This window comes from Agelaius tricolor, unplaced genomic scaffold, assembly GCF_023055355.1.
Source record: "Agelaius tricolor isolate 1412-34295 unplaced genomic scaffold, bAgeTri1.0.p SCAF_2, whole genome shotgun sequence".
Classification (NCBI taxonomy): domain Eukaryota; kingdom Metazoa; phylum Chordata; class Aves; order Passeriformes; family Icteridae; genus Agelaius; species Agelaius tricolor.
This window is the reverse complement of record NW_027269262.1, coordinates 68416743-68443827: the sequence shown is the minus strand read 5'-3', so window position 1 is coordinate 68443827 and position 27085 is coordinate 68416743. Positions and strand designations below refer to the sequence as shown.

The 27085-nt window shown below is 35.0% G+C and overlaps 1 protein-coding gene across 7 annotated transcripts in view; it reads right to left on the bottom strand.

The window, feature by feature from the left end:
- The window catches only part of RALYL (RALY RNA binding protein like), a 370535-nt gene that overhangs the window by 164116 nt on the left and 179334 nt on the right, over window positions 1–27085 (bottom strand). For 6 of the 7 annotated variants that reach the window (XM_071421354.1, XM_071421357.1, XM_071421350.1 and 3 more), the window contains one exon: window positions 20750–21028. In XM_071421354.1, coding sequence (XP_071277455.1) covers window positions 20750–21005 — 256 coding nt within the window. In that variant the 5' untranslated portion in view covers window positions 21006–21028. Of the gene's footprint in view, window positions 1–20749; window positions 21029–27085 lie in introns of those variants that run through there. The other variant, XR_011678356.1, reaches the window with a different exon arrangement.

The following is a 27085-nucleotide window of genomic DNA, read 5'->3' as shown; positions in this document are numbered from 1 at the left end:
ATGGACTAGATGTGATCCAGAAGCCACGCACTGAACAAGCCAGGGTTTAGATACTGTTCATAGGGAAAGATGCAACATACAGAAATCTAGCACACTTAAGTGACATAAGCTTTCTGGAGGGGAACCTAAGGAAAATAAAAGATCTGTTTATATTTTTAAGAGTCAAAGATAGTTATGACTTGAGTTATTTTTTTCCCTCTTAAAGGAAGGACCATCACTGATGCTGGAGTGGACAGAGAAGAAAAAAGGAAACAGAATCTTCCTACAGCTTTCAAGAATTCTATCTAGTAGCAGCTCCTGAAACAGAATCAGAAAAAAAAAAGTTCTGAAAAAGAAAATAAGCAATCAATTTCCTGTGAAGGCTGTAGGTTTAGCAAAGTAAATTACTGAACTGCACAGTATCGATGGAGCTGAACATATATACATTTCAGGTCTCTGTTTTTATGACAGTGTGTAAGGGGTAAAGAGATAAAAAGAGGCAGACCATCCAGCTAAGGCAGAAAAATATCTGTTCTCTCCCATTCCCACCAAATTGTCTTGTCTATAGCATTCAATATACATTTTCATTGCTCTTTAAAAATAACTTCATGACCAATCCTGTCTGTAAAAGTCCTGGGCAAATACTGCCCTGTTCCTGCTGCGCTTCTTCGGGGCCCATCTCTCAGTGAGGGGCAGAGAAATGCTTTGAAGGTGCTGATTCAGCCCTAAGGGAGCATAAAGACAGAAGAACAGTGATAGGTAGCAGTTAATAAAAAACTTAGCTAAGTTAGTTTATTAAAGCTTGAGTTTATAGTCACAATGGGACCTTTGGCAGGCCTATACCTCTTGTATCAGAACAAACACAAATGGGTATAAATACTCAACATATAAGGAGTGTTGCAGGGAAAAAGAAAGTATATTCCCCCAGCAAACTTAAAATCCGTAGTTATTTTATGGCATGCACATTTTAAATTTAATGAACAGAAGTGAAGGATGATGTACCTAATGCAGTGCACCTAATGGAGCCTAGAAACTCCATACAAGTAGCAAATACCATGGAGAAGGATTTAAAGTTATTCTAGAAGCTAGAGTAAAAAGGAATGAGAGAAGAAAGGTTTAATTTTTTCTGTCATGTCAGAGTGCTCTTTCCTTGGTGTATTAACTTCACTCAGCCAAGGGAGGTCTTGGGAAGGAAGGCAGCATTTTAATTGCCCCCTACTCTTTTCCTGCACCCATGAATTTCACCTTTGTGCTGAAAATAAAGGAAAAAGAAAAACTTTTGGAAAATTCATCTTTCCTCACCTCTACCCTTGAATAAGGTTGTTATCTAAAATTTTTAATCTAATCCAGGAACACTCAGATAGACATGGGGCATTAATTTATCTTTTTATCCCAAGAGCAAAGGGCGTAGTGTCACACAGACCATGAATAATAATTAAATGGTAAACAAATATACCAGTTAATTCTGTAAACAGGTTGATACAAAATAGTTCCTTATCCACCATTTTTCTCAAGCCACCATTTACATTCTGCATTTTCTCCAGCTACTACTTATGTCCCCCTTTAAAATTTTAATTCCCTACACTTAACCAATGTCTGGATAATGGGTTATATGGCTAGATCATTCCAGGCTGACTGCAGTTCTTGCTCCCAAGTGTGGCTGCAGCAATAGGCAAATATTTCTATTCAGTTCACAAAAAGGGATTGGGGGAAAAATGGCAAGGGGACGAAAAACAAGTTGCACTTATCTTGCAGTCCTTAGATATACATTAGTATGGCTGCTGAGGTTTTACCCTACCAGTCCTAAAACTTCAAACCTTGATGGACAACAAGAAGAACAGGGAGCTCCTAGAGCTCTCTGCTGACTGGCAAAATTGCAGAAGGCCTCTTCATCTATGGAAAAAGAGGAGGGTGTGTTTCCAGCCAGATGTGGGGCTAGGAGAGGTGCAAAGCTGTCTGGAGGGCACACAGTGATTGATGTGGGGCTAGGAAGCATATAATTAATTGCTGTTTCTATACTAAGAATGCATAATAAATTGTTTTAAGTCTGGAGGGACACAGATTAATTAATTGGGGCTTAGGGAGAAACTGGTGCTCTTAGTACCACTGGGCAATATTTTATGCAAATATGTGTAATGTTATGCAAATTAAAAATCTACTGGGTTTTTTGTGCCATAAGATATTGCTAGAGATGTGCCTGCATTGTAAAACAAATTCTCTCTGCAGCAACAGCCTGACTAAAATTGGGTGAAGAAGGTAAAAATTATATATTTTCAAATATTATATTGTTTGTAAAGTTTCATATTAAAAATACAATTTATTTAGATGAACACAAAAGCATCTCATTTTCCATATATGCTTTTATAAACATATATTGGGCTACATAAGTAATTGTAAAAAGTACAGGAACGAAACTTTTCAAATCATTTTAAGTCCTCTGTGTGTCTGAGCTCATATATGGAAAGATGAGTTACTCGGAAAGAAAAATTGCTGAATGCCCATGAGGGAGCAGCATTTCAGGGTAGTGTGAGAGGATGGTAATTTCTACATCCTTATATAAAGGAAAGGATTCTGGCTGCAACTACTGGAATAATGATTTGAATTACGAGTGCAGTAAAATCTTAATCTTTTCTGAACTGCTGTCAGCCCAGACACAAAATAAAGAACCATCAGGGATTAATCATTTGAGGGAGGAATTTGAGAACTGTTAACATATTCTCTGCTAAATTTTGCAACATTTATCTGAAGAGAAAACATTCAGAAATGTGGTGGATGTGTGATCGTCACTTGACATTACAAAGTAGAGCATAACTGCTACAGAGGATGAATGAGATCACTAATCGAAGTTTCAAGAAGCAGTGATTCCAGCAAGAACAGTGCACTTTCTCTAAACGAATTTGATTCAAGCCCTTTGAACCAGTGTTAATTTCATTCTAAGAAAAAAAAACACTTTAGACATTAGGATGGTATTAAGCTAATAGCATTATTATGTCGTCTGTCTTTTTTTTCTTAAGGACAAATAACATTATGCCTGTGATGGTCAGAAAGGTGGGTGCAAATACATCTCTGCTTGTCTGGAATGAAAAAGTAGATTGCAATAAAAAAAGAAGTTACGGACCATATAGGGAAATATTTTGCCTCTGTAGCACAGAAAGACAAAATAATACTGATTCACAGGTTCATTTTATTCTACAGATTATTACCAGTTTTGTTAATATCTAGATAAATGTAAAGAAGACCTTGTAAGAAATATATCTAAAAACATTCTGTGGTTTAGAATGTTTTTAAGTCCCGTTTCCTCTCTGCTTTATTTAATTGGAAATGTCATTGAAAAAACCCTGCTTGTTTGTTGGCTAAATTAAGCCATGCCTGTCATTAGGTGGGTATTGCTCATCTGATTTCCGAAGGTGCAGATGAAACCAGACCATTTGTGCAATTTATACAGATTTATTACTAATATCAGACATAAATCTTTAGGGGCCTTAATAAAATTAAAAGGCTTTATCTTTATCTTGCTTTATTGTATTTATTCAAGAGTCTGCAAATCTCTGTCTTTGGAAATCTCTGTCTTTCTGCAGCTGGTCCAGAAAAAAATTCCATTCAGGTTTGTTATAACATACCACAGAATTTCCTTGAATGAAGTCTGGGCAGAGCTAGAAAATATCCTTTATGATAACATCCAAGGTTTACTTTAGAATTTTGACTGAAACTTTTGGTACAATGTTCCTAATGGCCTCACTGTAAAAAATATTCTCTATTTTGAGGTTTGCTTTTTCTCACTTAAGCTTCCAGACTTCAGATTTTGTTACACCTTTTTCTCCCATGCTGATTATCAATGTGTTAGATTTTATAGCTAGAGGAGTCACATTTTGACTCCTATTTTGGTATTTATTTTCTATTTTGATATCAATGTCTTGTTTTATTCTGCATTCATGAGTTCCAGCATCTTTGTGCCATCTACAGAATTTATCAGTGGGTTTTGCTGTCTTTTCAACTGGGTAAAAGTATGATTAAAAAACTTATTCTATCAGGGACTGCACAAAAGTCACACACCTGCTGCATGATTACTTCCCATTTACCAGTCTTTTGAGACTAGTTTTTAATCCATTTGGCATGTACCATAACTATGTCATAAGACAGTTTCTTAATCGAATTTCCACTTGGAATGAATCAAGTGCCTTGCAGAACTATGTTCCATCAGTTCAGCCTTATTATATGGTGTTAAATTATAAAAGACAATACATGTTTAATTTCTCAAACTCTATTTTCTGTAGAGTCATGCTGATATTAGTAACGTCATCCCCATGTTAATTCTTGATTATTCAAGTCCCGCACCAGCAATTTCATTATTTTTTCCTACAATTTAAGATAATTACAACAGGATTCTTGTCACACAGCTTGGCCCTTTTACCGTTTTAAATTATTTATATTATGTTGTTTTTTATTTTTTTTTTCTAGAGGGTGTGTTCACAGGGTCCAGTCTTGGCAAATAGGCCAGGATAACAGCAGCCAACAGGACAGGATGCGGTTGAGTGGGATGTCCAAACTGCCTGATACGGTATTTGCCAAAATCTGACCTAGGTAAAGAGGAAAACAACCATTTACCAAATCAAAGAGTAATTACCAGAATTACCAGAAGACACTTGGAGAAAAAAAGTCAGCTAAACAGAAATGCAGATGAAACATAGATTTGTGGTGAGCAGGAGAGGAGGGGAACAGGGCATCAGGGTGGAGACCCTTCTAGATATTTTTTCATGGCCTGGGGGCTCTGCTTCTCTGTAGGCACTCCCAGCTGCTGACCCCAGTTTGTGCAATGCCAGCACAGGGACATCCCAGAATCTCTACCTCGCAGGGTCTCAGTCACCTCCCCTGGCTGCCATCTGCCCTTTGAGAACAGAGGTGGAGGAAACCTGGGCATGCATCTCCCACAGCAGGGATGTGCTCTGCTGAGATTAATACTAGAGAGGGATTTAAAAATTTTGGAATAATTTCGTAAAAATTTGCAAGTATCTAGAATTGAATATGATCTCTTGTTATAGATATGGGTCATGGGTTCCAATTAATTTTGTGTTAATAAATCAATAAATCACTGTAATATTGGTTTGGTTTAAACTACACAAACTGAACAATTTCTCCCTGTAAAAATTCTACCCTTCTGAAACTCTTATTCCAGTTAAAGATTTACTGAAGGTAACTCTCTAAATATTAGCAGCTGAGAACCTCCCTGGAGAAAAACCCAGATAATTCTTCAGAAATTCAGAATTTATAAAATTTATGAATTTATGAAATTCTGAAGAGATTAAAATTAATTTTAAGTATTTAAAGATCATTTATTTTGTAGCCCTGCAATGGTTTCTGGAATGGATTCCATGTCATCATCATTCTGTGATCTGGATGTAGCTGTCAGCTTCTAAATAGAGGAGAAAAAAAATCTTTACAGATTTATCTATATTGAAACTAAAGCAAAAAACATCCCATGCTTCTTCCCAGAAATACATTGAAACATTTTTCAAAAATCTATTTTCTCTTTGTACTTATAAATCTAATTGATTTTTTCTATATTTTCTATTTTTTAGTTACCTTCATCTTTTTTTGATTATGACTTTTAAGGTGTGATTTTAATCACACCGTACTCTTTTAATGATTATTTACCTTTTTTTTTTGACAACAATTAAAATACTTTAATCTTTCCCGATCGTATTTCTACTTGTCTACCTCAACTTTCTCCAAATAGAGCTTGCTCATATCCACTTTCAAGGTTTATCCAATGGGGGATTATAAACAGCATGTATATTAAGCAAGGGCAGCTTGTGACCATTTGTACCTAAGCAACCAGAGCATATTTGTTCCATAATTGGTTCTTTATCTATCAGCCCTGATTTCTTCTGCAACAGGTTTTTAAATCAGAAAATTATGTTTTGTAATAGATTGACATTTGGTTGGAGTCCAAATTAGGCACAAGACGCCCCAGTGAAGTATCTATTTTTTGTCTTTTTACACAGATTTGGTACCCTTTCTCATTAACATATCTAGTTTATTAAAAAAAAAATCCAAGTTACATTTCTAGGTTATTGAAGAACACAAGGACATTCTCTTCTTATCAAGATTCAAGAGCATAATGGCATGTAGACTGAAGGAAGCTTTATTGAAGGATAAAATGGAATTGGGATGTCATATTAGAGAACTTGCTGTATTTTTTTTCTGTTCTCATTCTAGATATATTAGGATGGGTGCCAAGCAATCATTAGTAAGCACTTTTCATGTCTTTGTATTTCAGAAAATGCTGACTTGATGAAAGGTTAGGTGACTAGCCTTCATTTCTGTAGACATAAAAAAATCATATGACAAAATGAGTACAATATATGGTAGCCATCAATTCTTTGGGATTTTCATTGTCTCAGCTCATGAATTTTATACCTTCTTATAAATTCTAAGAACAATTTGACATTTTCTGGTAGTATCACAGAGCCAGAGGATCCCTGTGAATACTAATGAAGTTTTACTGGAACAAATATATGGTGTACAGTGATGATGCAGTTCACTGTCAAAGTATCTCACTATAGATATACTGCATACCATCAGAATTTAAAACAGATGGCTTGGAAGTCTAGTGGTAATTTTACATAACCACTAAAAATAAAAGATTACATTTCCTGTGAATTACTATCCCTGGACTGCCCTTTCACAGAATTCACGGAGCACATGGATCAGGACAGGGAAGAATGCTTAACCCTTGCAGGATTAATGTCATGCTCCTGAGACTGGAGTTAAATCATTGAGTGCCTGGGGCAGCAGGCCAGCCCCTGAATCTGTTTCTCTTTCAGGCACTGCCATCAAGGCAGCACACAATTTCAGAGCGAAAAGACATGAAATTATATGGAATTGTAATATTCCACCTTCCTGTTCTCTGTCCTGTTCCAGTTAACTAAATCTGAATCAACTGACGCCTTAAGTTTTAGTTTTTATATTTTTCAGATTCTGGGCTCCTTTAGTGTGAAGTTCTGAGCTTCATATTAGGGGATGGTAAGCTCTCTTCTCAAAGTAGACAAAACAATTCCTTCTCTAGCTTGGGACCAAGGACAAATGATTTAAGTTTCAGGCTCAAGAGCATAAACAGTGGTGGACTGAAGAGAAAAAAACAAGAAGGATGGGACTTCATAAGCTAAAGCTACAACTGGACAATTAACTCCAATATGCAAATGGGCCAGAACTTATAAGAGTGTGCGACCCTGTGGCCGGTTGTCCATTTTGGTTTGACCATTTTGGTTTCATCTTGGGTGCAGCCCTGGCTGGGCTCTTGTACTCCCCAAGGTGTATCCATTGAGGCCTTTCAATAAATACCTACTTCATTCTTTAACTCAGTCTAGCCTCTGTTCTAGGTCAGCCTTCTCAAGGCATCACAACAGTGAGATAACGTTCTGTGGTTCTGCTTTTTACGAAGCATTTCTGTCCAGTAGTTTATGCACTTTAATCAAGTTGTCTGAACACAATCGAAGAAATCACATTTTTGTTTTTGTAAAAGGACAGTACTTATGACAATGTTACTCCAAGATAATTTCATTTAATGGGGGGTTTTGCCCTGCTTCAAGTAAGGAAGTCAAAAATGAATTCCCAATCTTTTTGATCCCTTGCCAAAACGTGGCAAGAGTTTCTGTATTAGAGCTTTTTCTAAATGACCATGCAGTTCTGCACCTCCATCCTTACCAGGATGCTGGTCTCTCACTGGGAACTGAAAGTGCATAGAATTATTAAAGATTCCCATTAGACCCTGAAAGGAATAGCTCTGAGGAACAAGGCAAGTAGCAAGACAACAAGAGCTGTTGGTTAAACAGGCACTTGCTATAAGGAAAAGGAGAAAGTAGATTTTTCTGGAAGAGGTAAATAAAAACTAGAACTAGAGGAATTTTATTGAAAGGGTCAAAGTATGACTGACTGTATGGCAATGAACTCATATCAGTTTAAGGAAAAAAGAAGTTATTCTTTCTAAGTGTGGTCAATGTTAGTGATAATCAAGAGTTTCAATATGAAGACCAAAGTAAAAAGAGAAAAAGTGATATAATTGGAATTTAGAAGCTTTTTTCTCTTAACGTATTTCTGTTCTACTATTAGTAGAAAAAGGAAGCAGAGTTTTATGGTAAAGATTATATGTTACTACTGTCCACTATGTTTTGGTCAATATGCTCCTAATGGAGTTAGTGTCTTTTTTTTTTTTTTAATTTTTTTTTTCTTATACACAAAGACTTGGTCTAGGACGAAAATATTTTTAAAGTTACATCAGATTAGGTTGAAATTGGTACTTCATTTTGCACACTAGACCAAAAGAATCCCAGCATAACCACTTTTACTACTCACATCTAAAAATATTCAGGAGTTTTTTACCTTTTCTTCCTTTTTTTCCTGTAGATGTAAATACATCAAAACCAAAGTTTAAGACAAGGAAACAAATAAAGCAGCTATAAGTGCCAATTAACAGAAAATAAAGACCTCTAAACTCAGGCTGTAAAAATTCACAACTGTTTTTCCAGATGCTGCAATGCTAGTATGAGTGTTGATTTTATCTTGTTGTAATTTGATCATTTACATTTAAATTTTCTCTAAAAGTTTACATGTAAATTTTCTCTAAAAGTCTGGGTAAGAAATAAAATAAACCCTAGAAAGAAAAAAAATCCCTAGAACAACAACCACCTTCTTACCCACAAAACTAGCCTATGTTTCACAAGAATGTTAGCATGGAACTGTTTCCATAAACTCAGTTTTCACACTCTTGAAAATATTATCATAATTGATTTTTAACTAAGGTCAGAATGGCTGAAGCCTCATCACAGTTCACTCTGAAGTATTCGTACATGTACATGGATTGAATAGGAAAACTACATTAAATTGCACTTTTTAGATTTTACTAATACAATTTTAAAAATAATAATTCTTAAAATAATGTCCCCTTTAAGTTTGAGATAACATAAAAATAGTGGCTTTTTTCCCCCTAGATATAAAACACTAAAACAACCCAACACAATTTGATGAATTCTATATCTTTAAGAATTTGCCTAAGACGTGGATCTGGTCTTATTTACACAGTTATCAAAATCATTCCTGTAAGTCAGGGAATAAATAGAACTTTTCAAACTTTGGCAATTGGAGTTCCTAGGACTGCAGCAAGATCATTTAGTGCCAAACTTGATATTCAAAGTTGGACAAAGGCAAATAGTAATTTTCACTCCAGATATATCAATTAGGAGTGACTCTGTAAATCTAGGATGCAAATTTGTCCTATTTGTCACGTGCACTGAAGTATATTAGGAAAAACTAAACAAACAAAAAAAAAAAAACAACTCCAGGGAATAATCAAAAAGCCCAAACAGAAAAAGAAGCCAATAAACCCTTTCTCATAGATCTGAATTGCTAAAACTGCATCTGTTTAAAGTACCATCTTAATTGCTCAAATCAATATAGTAATTTGGCCTTATAAGATGAAGGAATTCCAATTAAAAATAAATCTTTGACCTTATCTAAATATTCCTTTCCAAATCTATCTAGTTCTCTAACCAATGATTCTTGTTACTACATGATGTTATTTAATTTCTTTTAGCCCAAATGTTTTACTGGTGCAGAAAATTAACATCCTACCTATTACCCTGTAGCCCAATTTAATAAGATTTCAAAATACCAGCCAGTGACTTTGCACAGATTTTCAGAGCACCACTGCATTACTTCTTTCATACATGTTCTGCCATCATTTGCAGGAGAGCTGCCACCTTCATGGATACCATCTGGATCAGCTGCTGGAGAAAATATCATCTGCATTTACAAAACAAGGACCTTTTGAAATCATATCTAAATTCACAATCCTGTTACTAATCTTGATTAAAAAAAAAAAACCAAAAACTAAGAAAGTGATATTCTTATTGTGGAAAAGAGAAACTGCCAAGAAATTGACTGATTTTGTTAGGAATTAATGTGGTGTTTGCTTTTCTTTGAATGTTAAGCTTTCAGAATGATATAATGAAACATAAATTTTTAGTGTTAAAAATAAATATGAGATTTGAGAAAATGCATCCAGGGACAGTAAAAGAGCTAGTTAATACTATTGTGAGGCTGTTCTCTATCACCTTTGAATGGCTGGAGAAATCAGGAGAGCTCCCTGATGACTGGAAAAAGGCAAATGTCACACTCATCTTCAAAGACTAGAAAAAGGCTCTGGAGGATTACAAGCATAATCAGTGTTATCTCACTTGATTGGAAACATTAGGGTTTGCATGCAGATGATTAATCCCAGCCTCTGACATCACCAAAAAGTAGCAGCTTGAGTCTGGCAAAACACTACACATTTAAAAAATAAGGGCAGTGTGACATGACAGAAGTCATGAATAAGACAGACATTTCTGGGACAAGCTCTTATAAATACCAAATAAATTTGTAAAGTTAACAGAAACTGGGAAAATAGGCTAGGGGAAGACATCAGTAGAATATTTTAAGATGAAATAATGTGGTAAAGGGGCAGAACTTGGAAGAAGTTAAGGAGGGAAAAAATAAAGGAATATATGAAAAAGAAAATCATGTCCTCAAGTTTTTTGGGAACTGTCTGTGCGTGATCTGTGTAGCTTGGAGCAGGACAGTGAATCTGTTGCTGACCAACATGTATGTAAGGCCTGCTTCTGTGATCAGGACAAACTTTAGTATTGAAGGTGGACAACCCCAACCAAACAAACCGGACAACTACAAGCAAATCATCCTAGGAGCTGTGTCCAGACTCATGGAGGACAAGATAATGAGGAGCAGTCAGTGCATTTGGTGAGACAAACTGTGACCAGCCCAGTGAGCTTCCTGTGATGAGATGGATAACTTAGTGGATGGGGAAAGAGGTAGTTGAAGTGCCCTTCATCTTCAGCAAGGTCATTGACACAATGTCCTATGGCATCCATACATGTGTATGAATAAGTGTGCTTATAATAAAAGTGTTCAGATAACATCAAGTCACTGCACACTTACATTGTGGAGATTAGGTAAACAAGCAACACAGCTGACTAAAAGAAAAAGTTATTAAAATACTGAGACTGCCACAAAGGAAAACAGTTGGTCTTTAAGTGCACCATTTCACACCTAAAAAATAAATTAAAAAAAAAAGTAAATAAATCTTACTCATGGAAGCAAAGACTTTCAAGGAACTCCTGTGCACCTTTAGTCCTTAGTTGTGGAAATGATTGTACTTCTTTTGGGGGCAAGCTAGTGTATATTCACAGCTTTCAGCCACCTGACTGTTGTCATTTAGTGTGAGAAAGCTGAGGAACTCACATATCTGAGTTTACATGTATATCAAATTAGAAATTCCATGCAGGGTTGGAATAGAGACAATGTCTTCTTAAAGATATATTATCATTTTCTAAGTAAAACAATGTATTCTCTAAGGTAAACAAAAATCCAGCCTAATCCTTTTTCAGTTGGCCTTTTGAAAATTATAAGTCTTGCCATGAAAAAAGTCTGATTTAGTTTCCATTAATTTTTTAGGAGGTACTGAAGTCACTTAAAGGGCTATTACAATTAAGGATATGAATAGTTTTCAGTTCTGAGTAATTAAAATATCTAGAAAATTACTTTTACTTGAAACTTCATAAGCTTTTGGTGGAGCTCATTAACAGTAACATTTCTTCTGGAAAAGGGAGAAGTAGTATAGAATAAGAGCATCTAATTTGTCAAATCTCCATTTTATTTTTTGCTTGTTAATTTTGCTTTGCCAGTATGATGTGCTGAAAACTAACTGAATTATTAATAAGTTCTAAACAACTAACTTTGGGGTTTTTTTTCCCCCAATATACATGACTTACACAGTTTGCTGATGAGGCTGTCTGCTGTTGAAAGAATGGTAGGATTAAGTGTGAAACCTGAGAAAGAAACAGATTTCCTCCACTGTATTTTCCTTAGGTGTGAAATGCAAGTAGGTTTAAGACATGAAATCAAACCTGAGAGAGCAAATGTGCCCTCAAAACATTTCTTGTCTCTGTTAAGCTAAACAGAAAAAAGAACATTTTCATTTTGCTGTTAAGAAGGGAAAGAAACAGGAAGAGTGATCCTAAAAGTTCATCATGCTAAAGACCAGCTTCCATGAATTTAGGCTATGATTACAAGAAGAATTTTTTATGCTGCATCAGTATTCTGGCAGGAAAAAAATTTGCTATACTTCCTTCTCCAAACAGCTGAGTGATAACTTGGGAGGCAAATCTATTTCAAGGCTTTAGCAATCGTAGTCCAAAGACAAGTAACAGGGCTGGGGCTTACCCCAGAGTCTGCAGTACACTAAAATAGGATTATTCTGTCCTGTCACCATTCAGTGCTGAATACCTATTGAAAACCTCCACGCCTCAAATTACAGATTAGAAAGATAAAAACTGGCCTGTCAGATTTAGATAAGAAATCTTCTGATTCTCTGCCCTTTCCATACAACCCATAGCAGAAGTGAATTTCTACATATATCTTTTGGAAAGAGGTCCTCAATGAAATGTTTTAACAAAAGAATGAGAAAAAAAGTATATATGGCAGGCACACATTAATAAAAACAGGTGATAAGACATTACCAACTCTAACGGCATCAGTACCAGTGAAACAGTGAAGTATTGTCAAATGATCAAGAAAATATCACTCATTCTTGTTGAGATTCTATCTGAAATTAAAGAAGCCAAATGAATGGAAAATAGTCTATCAAATTAAATCAAGCTAGATCAAGCAAAAAAAGTGAAGCTGCAGATTACAAGACCTCCTAGCATACCAAACCAAAAATTGGAGAGCATCCTAGAGATAGTTCTTGTTTCTGTACTGAGCATTCCACATCGCACTTTGAGACAAATATTATGAGAGAACCTATCACAACAATGTTTTTATCACTGCTTCATGTTATAACAGTTCAGCATTTAACATTATAGATTTGCTATACAATTTTAGTGGTCCCAGCAGTCACTAATTAAAGAAAGTAAATTTAAGAAAAGGTAAAGAATTCTGTCTGTCACAAAGGAAGCTTCTTACAGACCTGCAACAGAAATAATACAGCATTAACTTCAAATCCAGAAGGACCCTCTGGATATGGTTTGCTAAAAAACCCCAAAATAACAATCTCATCAAGATATGAACATAAGAAAGGCTTAATACAGAGGTCTTTGAGATAACATCATCTAAATGTTTTGAAAAGCTCTCACAAAATGACTAAGGACATATCAGATCCATCTTGAAAGAAGACTTAAAGTGTTTATGAAACCCAAGGCTGAAATTATGAAAAAAGTAACATTTTCTGCAGATGGACCATGTGCTATATACAGACATTTCAAACAGCAGAGAAGGACCTAGATAGATCCCATAATAAGACCTTGTCTATGATTTTAAAGATGAGCTGCCCATGCAGAAGACTAAATATATATCTATATGCATCTTTATAAAGCCTTGAAGGAAAGGTTTTCTTTCAATAACATCTGTTGATGGCAAGCAATCAGGTCATCATTTTTGGCACTATGATGGAGGGCATGCTTAACATTTGCATGAACTGATATCAGGCTGCTCAAAGTACAAAATCTTATTCCAGGAAAAACCTTGCAAACTTTTACTTTATGATAATATAAAGAATTTCACAGAAAGAAACATCAAGCAAGCAATAAGGAAAACTTCACCCTCATAAGTTCACTTCATAACTAAACTATTTTATTGATATGTGCTTTTCTGAACATGAAAAATAGATTTAAATTGTAGTTTCACTTGGAATTGATCAAGTCTCACTAAGAGAGAAATAGAAACTTTTGTGAAATATGGGGACTCAAATTCATTCTTTCTTAGTCCAGGGATTCTCAATCTAAGGAATCAGGTCATTCTATTAAAATATGGATTTTTCTTTCATGATGAAGAATGCAGCTTGCTCTTCTGGAACAAGCATACATCAATTGTGCAACCGTGCCCTGCCCTGAACTGCTGAAGGATGATTGTTAAAAACGACCCTCCCTTCCTACCTTTATATGAATTGTTTTACATGCATGGATAGCACATAGAATGGTTCATGTCAATGTGAATATAGGATGAGGAAATATTGATTACAGAAATGCAGAAGAAACAGGACTGTGGAGTGACAACAAGATTTAATCATGTTTTTCTGTTCAAGAGCATGAAACTGGTTTATAATCTGCTGCTATGGCTGCAGGATCTTACTGCAAAAATAGAAGGTATAAAGTATTGGGAGACACCAAAATGTGTAACAGTAAGGGACATATGAAAATTATTCACTATTAGAAGACTCTATGAAGAAAGATTGTTGTATCCAAGGTGCTCTGCAGTAAGACTTGACACTCATTTGTGTACTATTGCATAGGCCTCACCAAGACCACAAGGGCATGGGTAGCAAAACGTCTCAGCAAAATAGGCTGAGACCTATGAGATAGGTCTTTGGACAGGATCCCTGTTCCTGCACAGAGTAGGCTGAAACAGGATTACAATGGTTCCCAAATATAGAAACAGGTTGGAATAATGGAATAGAAGAGTTAGTGCTAGTGGGCAAAATCTAGCTCCTCTGAGCTAAACTGTGGAAATATAATTAATGATTTTTCAGATGTTCTGTAATAATCTGTGTGTGCCTGAGGGCTTGATGATGAAGACATTTACTAAGATGGGATTTAGTGGGAAAGACTTAGTAAAGACAGTGCAAGCCAGGGTTGATATCCCCAGCTTCACTCTAGGTTCCTGTGACATTAGGCATTACATTCATCTTGGCTACAAATGCACTATCTTTTAGGTTTGTTTCTGTTTGTTTGATTTTGTAAGAAGACCACTTGGTCTTTTTGCTTTATCATTACTTTATGTTTAGTTCAACATAAAAAAGTACTGGATCAAATAAACTTCCTCAAAACCTGGCCTGGATGTTGATGGCTATTTTACGAAAAGAAATTTGCATCGCTTTTGAAGTAATCAACAAATAATTATATGAGTTCAGCAAATGCAAAAGTTCTCCCCACAGCAAGCCAAGATTCACAACATCTCACAAGTTTTATAGGTTTATGGATAATTTATTTTACTGATTCAAGTATTTGCTTATTAAACTTTTTTATTCTCAAACTTACATGATAATGATAATTCCTTATATAGAAGTTAACAAGCATGATTTTGCTTTTGCTTAAACACTATTAATTAAAAAGTGGATTATTTTATCAGAAGAATACAATATTCTTTGAAGGACAACTTTCAAGTGTTGAAAACCATATGCTATAAAGTTATCATGGCTCATCAGAACGTAAATACTTTGCTTTCTAAGTCTCACTCGCTTGGAAAATTAAGTGCGTATTACTGAGTTACAGTTCTCAGATTATTTATTCCACGGTGTAATGCTCCATGGTGTAAAAGTACAGTATATCAAATTGTGAGCCTGCAGAAATTACAACTGACCAAAGAATTTTCTTTGAAGTGCGTTGTCCTTCCTGGTCCAGTAGTATGAAAATTGCAATACACAATCTCCTAATGATATGTGATTTAAAGCACAATTTGAATATATTATTAATAATTATGTGTACATAATTATTCTATTTTTTAATATTTCCTTAAAATATACATCAAAATATCTAAATATTCCCACTTTTTTATTATATCAGTAAAATCCATGCTTAGGAGTTTGCTTTAGGTAGTCTGTCCTTGCCTGGAATGTTTTGACACACATTAAAACTCAAGTCTTTACAGATTTATAGAAGCAAAATAAGAAACCTTTTCAGTTGCTGCTCCACTTTAAAACAAGACAACATTGCTTTCCTGGTAAATCCTGCAATTACATTAGTAGGAGGTAGGTGGGTAAGAGTACCAAGATTGCTCTAATAAATCATGACTTATGTTTGTACAAATAAAAGATTGCTATGCTTCCTTGCTACTGACTGAAAACTGATGACCAAGTGGAAATGGAATAACCCCTAATTTAGATTCAACTTTCTTATCTTAACCTATCGTTGGCTTAGATAAAGATTAGTCATCCAGAAAATTTGGGTAAATCTGTTATTTTTTTCTGTCAAAATGCTTTTTTTCACAAATTAGTTCACTAAAACAGCAAAAGTATTTATTCCTTTTAAGACAGAAACTTTCATGACACAATTAATGTTTTCTGTAGCTCAGACTGAGGTGAAAAATTGTTTCAGTCTGGAGAGTCCTTGTTCTACAAATACACATGTAAGTCTCTCAGTGTTGTTAGACATTACAAACATAAAATAGAAAAGATATGTTTTGAGTAGAGGCAAGAGAAACAAAAGATAAAACAGCCTTATTATCACATCAGTTCAATTTGCAGCAAAGGTATATGTTGAGTCTCTCTAAAATCTCCCTTTATTACCTGCTATTCACCTTGGATATTTTCTACTGAGCAGTTATAATTTAAAAAGCCCCTTCAGGGCTCTTGTGCTTCTCAAAAGGATGTGTAAAAGAGTATGTCTCTGAAAATAAATATCTGCAACCAGCATCTTACCTTAGACTATGGGTCAATATACACTCACTTGGTATTCAGAGACTGCATCTAATTTAGACCTGAAGGCGACACAGGTGAGTAATATTTGCAGCAACAGAACACGATTCAAGCTACAGAGGAACTAATTTATTAGTTAAAAAGGGCATCAGCTGGAGAACTACAGCATCTCTTGTAGTCTTGGTACTATAATCTTTCCTTTTCCTAAGGATCCAATAAAGAAATTCCATGTGTCTTTCATGAAAAAGAACGAAAGTACAAGCCTTAGACCATTTAACTTGTTTTGATAAGATACCTGTAATAAGATACCTGTATAAGCCCTGGCTTATATGCACAAATGAAGAAAAATTCTCAAGTTAAAGGAATTATCCTGGTATAAAAATGTGCACAAAAATGGAAAAAAAAATTAGGCATAATAATTAAAGTATTATAAAATAGAAGGCTATGAACTATTAACCAAGAATAATCAAAGGGACGTTATGATTTAGAACTTGATGTGATAGTTATACCAGAATTTCAGACAGAAGCTGCTATGCATATCTTTATTTTAAAATCTTTATTTATGATTGGGTGAGGGGATGGAGTGTACTCTCAGCAAGTTTGCAGACAACACCATGTTGGGTGGGAGGTGAGGCACTACAGAGGGATCTGTACAGACTGGATTAATGGGCTGAGGCCATGGATGAGGTTCAATAAGATCATGTGTTGGGTCCTGCACTTGGGTCACAAGGTCACAAGAATCCCATGTAGAGCTACAGAGTGGGGAAAGAATGTCTGGAGAACTGCCTGGAGGAAAATAGTCCAGCAGTGCTGGTTAACAGCAGCTGAACATGAGCTGGGGTGTGCCCAGGTGGCCAAAGAAGGACAATGGCATCCTGGCTTGTATCAGAAACTGTGGCCAGCAGTAGCAGGGCAGTGTTCATCCTTTTGCACTTGGCATTAGTGAGGCTGCACATCAAATCCTGTGTTCAGGCTTGGGCTCCTCACTATGAGAAAGGTTACAGCTCATTTCCTCAGCCCACAGCTGCAATGAGGGACTTGCACCATTCATTTTTGAGCAAGCAGGTGTCTAATCCTTTGCTCACCAGAGAAGGATGAAATCACCCTTGGTAAAGTTCACAGACTCATTATTTCCTCAGAATAATTCCTATTTGTCCTGTCTCTTTGTCCTATTTGGAAAGGAAGTGGATATGCACAAATATTCTGTAACTCACACATGTGCATAAAAGGGTGAAAAACTTTTGAGAAGAGTTAATAGTGTGGATGTGTTCCCACAACAAAGAACATAACTTGCAGTTTTGTCCTAGAACAACTTCAATATTTTCTCAACTCCAGCCTGAAGCAATTTACAAAATAATCATTGTGAAGCAGACTCCTGTACCCTATACTGACCTGTCTCTCTCCTGAGGGCAGGAAAACATGCTATTCCCATGAAGACATAATATTACTTCAAGAAACTACACTGTACTTCACAATAATAGCAATAAATTTCCCAAGCATAATTTTTTGTCTTCCTTTACGATCTCTACCCCACAACTTTTTAGAGTGTGTTGCACTTTATGAAACAGGAAGATTGGAAATCACACAGCTCATGAAATCCTCTTCTGTCAAGTTGCAGTATCCATGGCACCACCATTACATATCACTGACCACTACACACTTCAAAGTTGATGGATGAGACCAATAACAGGCCAATAATAATGACCCACAGGAAGCTGGAAAGACTTAGGGTAATACCAATGTTTTAGATTTGTACATCTAGTTTGAGGAATTTGCTAAACAAAATGCTTTGTTATATACTTACTGAGCCTAATGTTTTGTGGCTCCACCTCAGAGGAAACATTTAGACAGGATATGCAGTGAACTGTATGGCACTCTAAAAAAGCTATAAGAATTTACAGGTTCAATTTTAAATTTCAGATACATACATGTGAATGGTTTCTGACTCTGATAAAAGAGCTGCATCATATTGAATGGCATTAGTCCACAAAAGGCAGGAGCTAATGTAAACGGTTAAGTTGACCATACCACGAAAGAGCTAATGTACATTATTAACACAATCTAAATGAAGTTACGCTTTCTTTTGTGAGGTGATGAGTACTAGAGTGTATAGTAGTATCAGGGATATACCATGGGATAATATTTTTCAAATATTCCTTTGTTCAAATAACTTTCCTTATCTGGTTTTCATCCAGCCCTCATATTACTAATTTATTCTAATTCAATTTAATAGAAAATTCAGCTATGTTAAACAAGTTTATTTGTACATCTGTAACAGGATTTTCTTGTCCCTTTCCAAAACTTGACTGCTGACATAAATTCATTAGTATTATTTGTTTCAAAATGCAAAGCTCTCGGACAGAGAAAAAAGTAATTTTCATCAAGAAGTTTCACAATAATGCACTATTTGTGCCTAAGATGTTCTGGGTCAAAATCCCAAGTAAATTTTCTCAGTCATCTACTCATTAATGTGCGGTGACTGTTAATGTCTACTACCAATTAGAATAATTCATAGAACCAATTTCTTTAATGAGAAGTACCACTTTTACAAATTCATTATTTTTGCCAAACCGTACCAATAGCAACTATATTTCACATATAAAAAAGAGCAAATTAGGAAGGAAAAAAGAAAATCCCACCTTGCTTATTCTTTGCATTCCTTGATATATTAGGAACTGAGGTATGAATATGCTATCAGGAGAATGTGCAGAAAAATCAAAGTATTTTAGGATTAAACAGCTGAAACTTAATATTGAGTAAATAATTTCAGTTATTATTAAAATATTCAAACAGTTCAAGTAATTATTGGTCACTTAATTTCCTTTGCAACAAATTCACTTCCCTGCTACAGAAAGCACAAAAGTACGCAGAGTAGTGCAAGTGCATTTCCTTGTACAAAATGCTTGGCATATTACAGATGCCACGAGAAATACTTAAAGAGTCTAGCAAAGGTAATCATAGTAATAACAGATCTATTGCCTTAGGAAAACACAGTTTAAAAAATCTGGTCAGACCAGTGTGCAAGAAGCTGTAAGTAATGCACTGATGGCATTACATGGCCTATTGCTTGGAGAACACCGCTCCAGGGAATGTCTTCTATTAATGCCATCCCACAGACTGACTTTGCTGCCTTGCTTTTATCACTTGAGTTCTTTTATTTCACTCATCTATATGACTTTTCCTAATGAAGTTTGAAAGCAATCTCCCCTTGAATACAATTGAAATTATTTAATCTGTTTTTTTCTTGAACCCAAAAGGTAGTAGTTAAAATATAAAACTTAAAATTACTGTTCAACAACTGTGATAAAAGAACAGTCCATGTAACACAAATGCTTCAATTTCTGCAAACAATCAGAAAAATAGATTTCCACAGCCTGCAACACTGAAAATGAACAAGTCTTATTGATTCTTTATGGCTTGTTACAGCCAAAACACTGGCTACACTTCAACTTTTCCTGACGTAGCCATTACACACTTGGTGTTGGATATGAGCAATACAGTTCAGAGCTGTAGTGAAAGACTTCTGAATCCTACCAAACATCTTGCTGTACTGCACATTACTACTGTATATGTATGACTGTAAGTCTAAGAATGGACTCCAGGGCTTATCATTGACAGCCTACATAGGTAATTAAAAATAGTTTCCAGAGGTAAAATTTGCATTATGTAACAACTAGGTTTTACTTAAGCATTCATGACAAAGCACTAGAAGGGAAAAATATGACTTTTTTTTTCTTTTGTTTATTTAGAATTCAGATGAACAATGTTTACAGTATTATGTGGGGAAACCTGCAATCTTAGTTTTTAATAATATACTTCTCTAAATAACACTGCTACAGTTTGATTTGCCATGATTTCAAGGACAAATAAAAGCTATTCTGTTGCTTCGGTATAACATCTGACACATCTGTGGGCTGGGTATCATTTTAGACTCATTACATGAAAGATAACCTCATCTATTAGACAAACCCTGTTATACTACAGTAAATTTACTAAAGTAGATTTTATGAAAAAATAGTAATTTTTTCTTCACAAGAGTAATCATGTTCACTACAGTGGAATTACAAATAAGTATAAAGTTTTCAGAAGTGATCAGTTTAATAAATAAGCAGTTTATAGGGCTAAATATTTTGTAGCACCTAGGTAGCATATCATATGTTAAACATTCTGTCAGTCCCGAAATCCTGGAAATATGCTGAGATGGAACATGGTCAAACAAACTCACTAGTCCTGCAGGCACCATCAGCAGGTGGTATTTCAAACAGAAGGGAAAGAGAAAGCAGCACTTCAATGGTATTAACAACTCCTTACCTAGTGGCTGCCCTGCAATGATCCTGGCATTCTCTCCTGCCACCGCGGCCCTGGCGTGCCTCTCGCTCATGTACTGTACGAAGGCATAACCTTTGTGCACCGAGCAGCCCACGATCTTCCCGTACTTTGCAAAGATTGCTTCGATGTCACCTTTTTTGACAATAGCTGTGTTCAGATTACCGATGAAGACTCTGGAGTTGATGGACTTTGGGTCGTTCTTATTGGTGACATTGCTTGTCTGTGTTTTGCCAGTCATGGTTGGATCACTTGGCTTTAAACCTTAAATAAAGAACAAAGAGAATTATGTTTCTTAGCATACAGTTACCCTGACTTTGGATGATTTTTCCAGCAATAATTCACTTTTAATTTTTCACTTTGGGTGAATCTCGACTCAGAAGAATCAAACTATCAATAAAATCAACATGGCACATTTTGAAATACTGCTCAAAAGTAAAATTTAAACTTCTTATTTTTATAGATGTGGAATATACCAATACATCACTTAATATAATGCTGTGATAGCAAAGCTTTACTGTAATCATATGTGGATTTCTGCTTAGAAATTCAATATTGACTTTTTAAGTACTTAGCCATCTAGAAACTGCAAAGCAAGAGAATGAATCATTATCTACTGTCAAAGAAATGAACATTCAAGGCCACGTAGAGAGCAAACTCTTAAAATGAAAAACAACTCTGCTTTTGTTTGGTGTCAGTTAGAGCACATTTCTCACCAGTTAAATATCACTGTGAGGTGTGCAAGGCAGGTAACATACAATTCTTTACTGCAATCAATATGTTTCTATCAGAACAATTTTCCCTGTAAATTCAGTACCAAAAAAAAAGTGAGAAAAGACAGCAGCATATGCTCTGAGAATTAAAAAGTGGAAAAATAAACCACTTTAGGAACACAGATTTTCTTGCTTCTTTGCTCTTTTATCTGAGGTCACAGGTGGAAATGCATCCCAGTAAATCTCTGATGGGAAAAGCTACATTATTTCTGGGAAAGATTTGGTAAAAGAAGAAAAAAACCCCAACAGTTCTTGTGTACATCTCACCTCACCCCTCTGAAGTGCATGTGATTTTCATAATTCCTATGCAAATTCTGCCTTCAAGCAGGTCTGTCTATTTACATATTTACGTCAATTTACTTAGATGGAAATGAAATAAAAGAAATTGTCCCACATCTGCACTGCATTCTCTTTAGCTTTAGTAGACCACAGAAATGTAAAAAATATGCATATCTTTAAGTAGAGAAAACTTATTTTGTAAGAAAAAGGTCATTTATGCAGCAGTAAAATATAGGCCATGTCTTACAGCCAAGAACTATGCTACTATTTTTTAACCTGTTCATACTTTTGATTAGATCCGAGTAACAACTCAGGCAAGAAGAGAATCCAGTTATATACTTTTCACAGTTAAAACTCAGTTCATTTCTCAGAATGAAAAGGTATAATAGCTTCTATTCTGAACATCTAAATCGGAAGTTTTGTATTTTAAATCAGTAGCTACCATACATGAAGCTAGAAAAAGGAACCATTGTCACTAAACTCCACAGAATACCTGCTGAACAAAACTGGCAGAGTCACAGACATCAGCACTTTGACTGTCTCCATCCCAGAGAATCCAAACCCCACTTTCCAGCCAAGAGCATACAAGAGAGATGTAGGGGCAGTCCTCCTAAATCTCAGCAAACAGCCTGCTTTATTAAATGAATGTGTGCAGCAGAGTTGCCAGTCAAATAGCTTTCACTTCATTAACAACTCAGCATGGCAACTTTATGTTATAGTATTTGGAGAAAGCACTGAAGAAAATAAGATAAAGGGTGTTTTCCTCTAAGTTTATTTATTTTTAAATACATTGTGGAAACATAACATACTGTATGCATGTACACATTTCATCCTGGAAAACCAGGAAAACTGCCTTGAACACAAACCTCTGACCTTTATCATAAGGCAAATTCAATACTGTATATTTCTTGATTGCTGTGCAGATTGTGCATGTTTGAAGTCATGTCTGTATATAGCTAACCTGAATATTGACAATATTCAAAGTAGTATGCTTAGTGCTGTAATATTATCAAGACAAACCATTTACAAAATGTGAATATAATGGACAGGAAGATCGACATTGGCATAAAGTAGACTGCTGATGTTTTCTGGGACCCAGGAAGTTTAACCCTATCTTACATACACCTGTACTACACCTGTACAGGAGTCAAAATGACAGTAGCACAGCCATGTTACCTTTAAGAGCCCTACTGACCCAAACTCAAGAGGTAACACGGCAGAATAACAAGGTATAAGAGTAAAAAAGTATAAGAATAACAAGGTTGGTGCAGTTGCTGATGGACAGGGAACAACTGGTATCCCCTGTGCTGCTGAGTTACACAGCACTTCAAATACCGCTCTATTGGGAAAAGTTACCATGGAGAGTATTGTGTTTATCTTTGTGAAGATCCAGGGAAAAAAAGCTGTATCTGTGCTTATACAATTCTTAGCATCTTATCTATCTAGTATCTGATACCATCTACATTGATTGAGCTGGTAGCTGGTTATTTTAGTAAACACATAGAGGTAGTTTACCACAAGTATTACTGGCTTAGAAAGCAGTAGCCTGGAAGGGTACACTTGTCTCTTCCACTGCTGCATGATTCTTCAGTAAGATGGTTTTACTGCCTCTGTTTCCACTTTTTAATCTTCAGACCAGCATTTTTTTGACTAAGTGCTATGTTTTAATGTTTTTTATATAAGTTCTAACACAACAATGTGACATCTGTTGGAATGTTTAAGCATGACCAACAGACCATTAAAAAATCCATGGAGAAAAAAAATCTACAGAAAATCTGCCAGAAGTCAAGATTCCCATGAAAAGTATATGGAACAAAACAGTTTATTTATCACTACCAACATTTTCTACCACACACATTACCACCACAATGTTTTCTAAACACTCTACTACACTCTGTATTTCCTCTGTTGTTTAGCCATTTAACATGGGATTTGGTGAACCATTGTTATTTCATAAAAATCCTCAGTTTTGCCCAGTTTTTCTATGTACTAATTTAAATAGACTTTGAATAGGACATTGAATATTTCTCTGTTGTAGTTGTTCTTTGCAATGCAAATTTAAATATTTTTATAACACAAAGAAAAGTAGTTGTCTGGTGGGTTCTCTCATATTCAAATGAGCAGTCAGGAAAACGTGCTGCAGAAATTCAAAGGGTGTGAATAATACTAACAATTTGATTGCCTTGCTGGTCACAATACAACTGTGAATATTTCATAAAAATCAAAGATCTGTGGGATCTTCATTACAATGTGAAAAAATTCATAGCAACTTCTACACCTCACTTCCAATATATATCTGTGAATACTGAATTATACCCATATTCTCTGAGCTATCAGTAAAATCACAAACATTGTACCTCATACAAATACAGAAATAAATGAAATAATGAGAGAAACATATCTGAAATAATCTCATTTCCTTGCAGTCTTTAATAAGGTATCTTGCTAATTTCCTATTATTGAAGTGATCCTTTCTGGTAATAAATACCTCCTATACGCCGAGCATATCCTTTAAAAAATGGTTTACAAATTACATTTAGCTGTCAATGCACTTTATATTTATTCAATGCACTTCATTACATACAGCATTGTTCTACGCCGTAGCTGATTTAATTATTCTACCAAGAAGTAACTAGTTCATCTTGGTATAGTTAAAAAAAAAGTAATAAATTAGGCCATTTCTTTTACTACACAGATCTCTAAAATTCTTTCTTAAACATTAACATTTCTAATATGTCAAACTGGAATGAAAACATAATTTCCTAAAATGAAATTCCTATCATCCGGGACGTACAAGTGAAAAGTTTAAATCAGTCAATTTGAAGTGCAAAAGAAGGGAGTAGAATTCAAGTCTTGGCTTCCTTCACTTTTCCAGCATTTTCTGACAAAGTTTTTCTAAGCACCAGCAGGACACTACATTTCTTTGTGGCTGTGAAACTCATCATCTTTCCATAAAGAGTGCATATGTGAAGGCACAGCTCCATGCCACAAGTGCTTCCCCTCTGGGGTTGTGCCTGGCACCAAGTGAAGACCACAATCCCTTTCCAGTTGTGCCATGGCCCAGTGCAGGGAAAACACAAAACTTGAATCAAAGAGAAAGAGAACAACTTGTCAAACTCTACATTCCAGTAACTCCCAAGCTTTTCTTTTAGGGAGTAGGGTCAAGGCATGATCATAAAAGTCCTGTTGGACTTCTGCTCCCTGCGCTGCTTTATGCACTTTAACAATGATTCCTCACACAGTAAAATGCAAAATATGCTTTTGAACTGACAGTGAGTTGGTAAAAATGAAAGAAAAAATTAAAGATATATAAAAGTTTGAGGGTATAAGTTAAAGGAATTGTGAAAGCAATTCATTTCAGCATTTTCCCAATTGTACAACTGTTTCTTATTTTAAAATACTGAAAGGAACCCACGACTTCTAATTAAAATTTCTACCAAACACTGAAATATTGTCTCTGGAATTGTCCTTATGCATTTTTCTATGCTGAATTAACCAACAAGGCAAACCTGTAAAAACCCCGTTATAATTAGAAAAATAAGATAAATCTCTTTAGAAGAATAGGAAATATTTCTATTGATGACTTGGATTTTCTCTCTTATCATTTTCTCTTATTTTCATTTTTTCCTAAGATCTATACCTAATTTTGCTTTAAAAAATTGTCTTCATTAAATTTAGTAATATTTTCAGGAGTTTCTATGTATTTATGTTCTTTCATCTTAGAGCTGTTTCTTTCCTTTCAACAATAAAACCTTTTAACTAAATAGAGAAAAGTCTACAGATTTGAATAAACTAAGTATTACTTGCAGTGTCTTTAGAAAAAAATAGGGTTTACTGAGGAAAAACTGAAATAATAAAATTTAAAATCTTTAAGGAAAAAAAATCCTCTCTGAAAATTAAATAATAGAGTGTTACTTTTATAGAGATTTAATGTCAGACTTTCATGTAGTTATATTTTGTTACAAAGGAAACAGGAAAAAAACAAATTCACTTTCATTTCCCTTCTCCCACCACCCCCCCTCCAAAACAATAAAAAAAATTGTTTTGAGATCATGTTTAGAGCTGGGCCAGTAAGTAATCAACAGCCTGTACTAGATGTGTGTGATAGCAAAAGAGTAATTCTGTGGAGAAACATTTTTAAATATGAAAATTTCCATCACTGAAAAGTTACTTTAAACACCATTAAATTCCAAATCTTAATTTTGCTATTTATTATAAGATGCTTGCACACTGAGATTCATAGTGCACATTTGATTATTGCAAATCCTTCTTAAAAAGATAAAGCCCTTTACAGACACAGGGCTGAACACTCATGTTTGTTTCCACAATGAAATCCACAGTAGGAAGTACAGACTGTGAGAAATTAATTGCTGGGATATCTGGGGGGCCAACCTGAACATTCTGGTAAAAAATCAAACATCATAGTATTGGTCTTTAGATAGACAAAAGGCAGCACTATGTGATGTGATCAGTCTCTGGCCCAAAACACCTCAGGTTTTGCTCTTTTCAGCATTTCCAAGCAATCTCTGCCCTTCTGCTAGTCTCGGTTAAAAGCTGAACTTTTGCCAATATCAAGGTTCAATTGTTGCTTTAATAGCTGAGATTTTCTGTGATGTGCTGTGTTTGAGCTTAAAGAATCAATAATTATTAAAATTTATATCAAGAAAAAAAGATTATGCCCTAAAATATTTTCTCTACTTTTCAATTAACTTTTAGAAACAAGGATAACATTAGCATTTTTATCAAGTTGCAGAAAATATTAAGATATTTAAGCATTTGAAATATCCTTCTGTGCATCAAATGTCCTACACATAGATTTATCTTGCATTGGTACTTTACTGGCATTTTATGGAGAAAAGTCAATATTCATATTAATTGCTTTAATAAGTAGTCATTAAAAGTATTTTATCTCCATTAAATCACTACTTGACAAAACCCCTATAAAATTTTTCATATCTTTTGGAAACATGACTATTGGATATTTCATGATGGCTGTCAGAAATGAGAAGGAGGGAAGAGAGGACAGAAAGCTATCAGATAAAATATATTTTGTCTGGGTGAAATTCTTTCTTCTTTATGTTTTAAATTCATTTTCATTGAATTACTATATCTAGGTCACAGAAATAAAGAAAAAAATATTCATAAGATGCTTAGTTAAATTCACACCAAAATACTCCGGGCTTTTCCAGTCATCATTAAAGTCAAAGAATATGCTTCCTCTCTCTCTCTCTCTTAAAGATATTCTGCCTTTTTATTTATTAATAAATTA